We start from the raw sequence: 7,001 nt of genomic DNA on the forward strand, positions 1-7,001 counted from the left end.
GTTTACATTGCTTGGCCATCAAGTATCTCCGTCGGTTAAGGAACCCGACCCGAAATTAGAAGGAAAGACCCTAACCGTGAATTTTGGCCTTCACAAGTATGCATATCCGTTCACATACTTAATTTTGTAATAAAATCCAGGGAAATAAGTATGCATACCCGTTTGCATACTTGGAATTTTAGTTAAACCCGTTTGCATACCCGTTTGCATACTTTCCTGTCTTCGGTATTCGATAAAAAGCTTGTTTTACCCACAACTTCTTCGTCCGAAGTCGGAATGACCTCATTCTTTTTGCATTATTTTCCTATTTCAATTCTCTTCAAGATGGTGCTGAAAAATCCTTAATTTGTATGGAATGGATACTAAAATCATATGAGTTATGCACTTATCGACGATATTACAAATGCATGTCTGTAACTCCGTGTATATCCTACTATCTTTTTTTCTTCATATTAATTGATTTATTTTACTCGTCGATCGACATGATTTCAGTTATCACACTGATTATCCAATTCCTCCTCACGGTTTTCTTTTTCCAGTTAAAAATATAGAAATTAACAATATCTGTTTATATTAACTACATTAAACGTAGACCATCGAATTTATTTGTTGTTACGCTGACACATAACAAATTTACAATTAAGTATGGGATGTAAAAGAAGTAATTATTTTTACAATATAATAGCCAATAGAAAAGTGGGTTTCCATTGCACCAATTAAACTTTATCAAGTATCCGCACCATAGGAAGCATCATTCAACGTGAAGCTTTATTTGTCTAGACCTTCAAGGGGAGAGATGTATTATTTACTGATAGATATCTTATAAGATTTGCACCAAGTTTTTTTTAGAGTCCGAACGACAATAAGTTTGTAGCCAATACTTTGGTGATAAGTTGTTCTTTTGAAACTCGACAATCCTACAAAAAATGAGCACAATCCAAAATGTATGACACCGCCATCTACTATTTTGAAGATCAATCGTTGAAAATTAACGATCGAAATTAAAATCGATAGATGGTGAAGTTCGGTATCTCGAATTGTGCTCATTCTTTGTAGCAATCTAGAGTTAATAAGAGGAACGTATCATCAAAGGATTTTCTAACATTTCTAGAGTTCTATGAAACGTGATTAGTATGTAATCAGAGATAAAGGGAGAGGACACAGATATTAACATGGTTTGGCACTAATCGCACATACTAGGTAAATTTTTTCTTGCTAGGATACAAAGACTTGGTCTTCTGCATCTTCTTCGCGGCCACCTCGATCTCCTTGGTGGTTAGCGTACTTGCCATATATTCCAAAACAGATTTCAAACACTTGAAGCAATCAGGGATTCATGTGTTTAAAGCTATACATCGCTATCTTAGGTGTATGAGATCTTTTTCTGTACATATATTGTTTACAGTTTAGTTGCTTCTTCTTTTCTCTTCCAGTTGTTATTAATAGAAACATCAGCCACGTCATGTAAAGCAGAATCAGGGACAAGATCTAGCACCAGTTAATGTTGCTGGCTGGGGACTAGTAATGACTTCAACTTTGACTTCATTTTCTGGGAGCCGCTGCTGCGCAAGATAGAATCCAAAGTCGAAACTGCGCCAGTAATGTACTTCCCCTTATTCAACATAATGCAACTTGCCCTGAAAGTAAAAAGAAAATTAAATTCAAATTAAGCACCCAGGTTGACAAAATATCATAATTCAAAAATATTTCTTAATTTTTATTCTTTTCATTTCTTTTTCTATATTCTCTTCGTACACAGTAAACCTAGAGGTAGAATTGGCTTCCCTTTCTCCTCAGTTCACTAAGAAAACGATGGTCTCAGTCCAACACAAAAGCTAGCAGGAATCAGCAACAACCCACCTATTAATTCATGGAATGAGATTCAAAGCATCAAATGATCCTATCCATGTAACTAGTAGGATGCTCCTCACAACATTTGGGTCAACCTCCTATTTGTTTTTTTAACAACAGAAATGTGAGGAATAAAATTTTCAGTCTTCAGTACGTTTTAAAACCACTAAATCGTGATTGGTTGACTGAGCACTTGGAACCAGAAAAGTATAAAAGTAACAGTAAGAAGCTCATCTGAAGTAATTTCACAGCAAGCAATTGGTGCTCTAAGATTTCAGAGTATTAGTTATGCATATGAGAATGTTCTGTCTCCACGCTTTAGTCCAAATCATTACAGGAAGTTCACATTAGCAATTCAGTCAATGATGAGAAAACATACACAGAAGTGATTTTTTCATTACAGGGTCACAACTATCACACTGTGAGGTCATGTCTTAGCTATTCTCAAGAAATCAAAGAGCTTAGAGAAAAAAAAAGTTAGAAAGATGCAGATGTATGAATACAACATATATTATATGCTCTATGTACGTGAACCATGGAAATATCAAAAACGAAGGAACCGGATCATTGTATGTTGCATTTACCTCTGTCCATTTGCTACATCTGTAATCTCAGCTCGAGTAGGGAGACCTGACTTAACAAGTGATTCCAGTACCTGAGTTGCCCAAATGACCGGTATGTGAGCAGCACCACAGATAGATAAGATCTCCTCCTGGATGTCAGCCAGATTTTCCCATCCACACTCTACAGCAAGATCTCCCCTAGCAATCATAACTCCTAGGGGGTTTGGCAAATGCATCGCTTGCAGTAGTAGAAAGGGTAACTTATCAAACCCACCCTGAGTCTCGATTTTCAGTACAACTCCCAGTTTCTGAAGTTTTCGCTTCTCTAATTCTTGCTGAAGAACAATAACATCGCTGACATCTCTAATAAACGAGAACCCTACCATGTCAGCATGCTCAGCTATAAACTCAAGATCCAATAGATCCTTAGAAGTTAAGCCTTCGAACCGAATTTCACTCTGAGGGATGTTGATGGATTTCTCCGGTCCAAGTTTAGATCCTTTAGGGCTTGCATGAGTGATGGAGACAACAATCTCCGAACTGCTGGTTCCTTGGATTACACCCCAAATCTTCCCATCATCAAAAGCAATTGGCTCACCAGGTTTGACCGAGTCATATAAGTAGCTAGATGAACAAGATACCCTCGGGCCACCAACTGGGGACCCTTCATTTGAAGCTAAGCATGGATCTCGAGATATGATTAGCAAGTCTCCAATTTTCAACCTGACAAACTCTTCTACTGCTGGAACATTCACTATTTTTCCAACTGAGGAACAACCGTGCTTTTTCTTTATACGAAGTTTGGTGCCTGATTCCACGTACGAAGTCCTCGAGCACTCAGCCATGAAACCAACACCAGCAAAAACAGGACACTTTTTGGATATCTTCAGTGACCTTTTTCTTCCTCTAGTGTCGCAGAATTTCAGGACATCACCTACCTCTAAACTACTAAGGAGATGTTTGTTGTCAACAAAAAGAACTACATCTGGGGACAAATGTGTAGGAGGAGATCCAAATCCTATGTAAGATAACCAAACTTGAGCTGGTAAAATTACGCTTCCTGTAGCATCCTTCTTCGGAGAAATTTTCATCACAGATGGGCCCTCCTTCATGCGATCAGTGCGAAGCTTTGGTCCAGCTAAGTCCATGAGTATCCGACAAGGTTTCTCAAGCATCTTAGAGCTTCTCTTTATCCTTCTGATGATCTCGCTCCAAACACTCGGAACCCCATGTGCACAATTAATTCGGAAAATGGTGGTCCCATTACTGAGAAGGTCACCCAATAGTGTTTCACATTCAATAGCTTCGTTGCCAACAGTAGCCATGATGTGGGATGGTTTTCCATCTTGAATTGGACCGAGTAACGATTCTTTGTATGAGACCGCCCTCCTTCTCAATGAGGTTCTGCTAAAATCCTCATTCTTGTGCTTTGAAACTTTTAAACTATCTCCGAAAAATACATGATTTATATCAACGGAATTTGCCTCAGCTTCGCTGTCTAGTAAACGAGATTCCAGATTGTTCAACAGCTGTATTCCGGAATACACACTTGCAAGAACATGTGGATTGATCGTTTCCAAATTCTGAAGTCCAATAGCAGAAAGTTCTTCTTGGAGCTGCTCAGTATCTAGGCATTTCAATGCCAGATAGTGTATTAAGTTTCTCGCACTGACCAAGTAATTTCTGTTAAATGCCAACCAAAATGAGCATTAGTTACTATACATGCATAACAAGTAACAGCTTTTTTTGAAGTGGAACTCATACTGTACCTGTGGCATAGTTCAATCCGAGAAAGATTCCATTGTTCTGAGGCTGAGATATGCAAGTGAACAGCCTTTAACCTGTCAAGAAGGTTTTTTCGGTTCACCGGAAGATCAACAACATGTTCTTTGGGGTTCAGTTGTGAGTGTGAAATTGACACACTTGAGTTAACAGCGGAGTTCTCTTGAGAATCATTATTTATCGAGGCCAAGAAAATGGACGTGAACACTTGATCATCACTGATAGGTGTGGACCTGCCTTCTTCATGTTCACCATTTCCATTGTGATTCGCAAGAACTATATGACTCTTTGTTTGGTTTCTTACCTGTTTCAATTGTTGTAGACTGCAAGGATAAGAGAGAACAGGACTTGCAAGGTATAACTTACAAGTTGGACCAAAGAATACTTTGTTTGTCTTCAGAAATGAAAAATCGGAAAAATTAGCCCCCTGAATAACCTGCAGAATGGGAAAGACCACAAACATCTCAGCTGAGAGGAAACTATTTGAATCCAATTAAATGATGCAATAAAATAGCCAAAGAACAAATATGCAGAATTACTGTAAGGTCTGGACAAAACCCGTCAGGAACAAAAGACAACTCAACCACCCTGCCAGTGTTCTTTATATTAAGCACATGCATGGCAGTCAAAAATAATTGTTGACCCTACGTGATATTCAAATTCGCCTGCACCTACCAATAGTTATGTGATCATCCTAGTGAAATTGAAATCCATGTTTGCTAGGACTAAGATCTAACCAAAAAGACACGCCAAGCAAAGTACTAAACCATCCAATGTCTTTATGAGTAAGACTTAAGAGAAGCTCTCATTTCTACGAGCGATATGTTAGCTAAATGGTTGCCTTAATAATGATTAGGGTCTCGCTAACAGACACGAAATTCAGTACTTCGTCTGGTCAGTACCCGAGAAAACCAATCAGAAAATAAGTAGATCAGCAATATACGAGGAGTAAGTAGTAAGAAGAATTGTGTGTGTGTGTGTGTGTGTGTGAGAGTGAGAGAGAGAGAGAGAAAGAGAGGACCAAAGAAGGTGGTAACCACAACAGTGGTGCTAAACCTAGTCTTCTTTAAGCCACCCCAGTCTATCTCATTGTATCAGAACAAACAATTTATATAATGATGATCACCAAAAATAGAGTAATTCGAACAGTTACGCATACAAACATGGTAAGATCAGAGAAAAAGACAAATATGTAAAGCCCACATCATATTTCCTATTAATAAAGAACATATACACATGTATAAATGCATTTATCAACTTATTGACAATATAAGCACGGAAAATGTGACTTGCAAAAATACGTAATCATCAGGTAGTCTGAATGAGGCGAAATGAATGTACCAGCCCATGGCGTTGACATGACATTTGACTTTTCATCAAGCCAAGCGGAAGAACATGCAGCATCATCCACAGGCTAATGATCATGAACCTGCTAACTCAAGCCTGCAAATGCACAAGGAATTAAGCATTCTCAGAAGAGTAAAATGGTTTTCAATTTTGATTCCGTTTAAAGTGTTTGTTATTTCATGCTTAGTATGGAAAATCATTATTATTAGTAGTATTGTTAGTTTAACATTTTCTGAGCAATCCAGCTTGAATGTGGTAAAATTCTTACATACTTCTGCACAAAATCTGTATCCAAATATACTAAAGAGATTAGGTCAAGATTACATATGACAATAAATTATGAGTAAAAAAAACTATGTTATTAGGTTGCTTTTTTAATAAATAGTTTTCAACAACTAACAAACAATTAAAAAAAAAAAAAACACTCTACAGACCATGACATCCTGAAAGTACAAAGAAGTGGTAATTGGTTCTGGAATTGCTAACAACGGATTGACTACAACTTTGGCTGTAGCTACTAGAGAAACCAATTAAACAAAAGAAAATTGAGACTCTGAGTAAACAATCTAGGGATTCAGTTATCAGATTTAGTCATCCAGGACTATATACAGAGAGATAAAGTCAGCAACCTTAGAAAAGAAAAGGAAATGGCTCCTCTAACTTAGATAGGGTTTCGAGAGGGTACTCACAGTTCGCAAATGACGATATTGAGCTTTTCCCTACGGACAAGGAGTATGTAAAGATTCTACTACAGTACTACGCTTTTGCGAATCAGATAAATCCCATATACTATATCCACGCGCGTGCCTAACTCGTGCCAGATTCTTATACGCTTGGCACATTGTTAGCGCTTGATTTCACCCTCATAAATCTAACCACTGATTGCTAAGAAGACGGATTTGATTCTGATACACTAGCGTCTAATTTTGCTAAGAGGAGTGTTATTTCTTATTTACAGCCGAAAAGACAGGGGCTAGACACTGCAATGTCTGGCGCGCATTTTCTATCCCAAAATTTTCCCGTCTCTCTGTTCCGACAAATAAAAGTTTGACATGTGTTTTAGTTGAAACTAACCAAAATAACCCGTATTTTGGTTGTTACACAAAATAAGGAAACCGTATATATATTTAGTAATTTTCATTTTTATCTTTGTTGTTTCATCTTCATCTTTATTTTCAATTTTTATTTTTATACCGTTGTCGGTCTTTTAACAGCCCAAAACCAAACAAACTTCATTGTATCTTCCATGCCAAGTTCTCGTTTAAGCTTGGCTTCACTAGTTCATGGAAAGAATATGCGCCCAAGTGAAACTAGATATCTTAGTGGACGATAGTATTAATGGCGACTGCAAGATGAAACTTAGCTTATATAAAGACAACTCTCTTTATTAATGTTTAGAAAATCTCTCAAAACTAAACACAAACTCTAATCTTGCTCATATGATCAACCACAACTTTG

General features: G+C 37.5%; 1 protein-coding gene across 3 annotated transcripts; it reads right to left on the minus strand.

The window, feature by feature from the left end:
- Positions 1–1,167: 1,167 nt before the first annotated feature.
- LOC113321581 (plastidial pyruvate kinase 4, chloroplastic-like) lies at positions 1,168–6,297 on the minus strand. Of its 3 annotated transcripts, none has more exons than XM_026569462.1 (5): positions 6,233–6,297; positions 5,538–5,639; positions 4,184–4,632; positions 2,436–4,097; positions 1,168–1,637 (listed from the first exon to the last, which is right to left on the minus strand). In XM_026569462.1, exons 2-5 carry the CDS (start codon positions 5,619–5,621, stop codon positions 1,499–1,501), a joined length of 2,334 nt encoding a protein of 777 aa, XP_026425247.1. In that variant the 5' UTR covers positions 5,622–5,639; positions 6,233–6,297; the 3' UTR covers positions 1,168–1,498. The 3 variants fall into 3 exon arrangements, with proteins under 3 accessions (XP_026425247.1, XP_026425248.1, XP_026425249.1); XM_026569463.1 differs by lacking the exon at positions 6,233–6,297 and adding an exon at positions 6,173–6,224; XM_026569464.1 differs by lacking the exon at positions 6,233–6,297 and adding an exon at positions 5,978–6,139.
- Positions 6,298–7,001: the final 704 nt, after the last annotated feature.

The sequence above is a fragment of the Papaver somniferum genome, chromosome 11 (assembly GCF_003573695.1).
Source record: "Papaver somniferum cultivar HN1 chromosome 11, ASM357369v1, whole genome shotgun sequence".
NCBI lineage: Eukaryota > Viridiplantae > Streptophyta > Magnoliopsida > Ranunculales > Papaveraceae > Papaver > Papaver somniferum.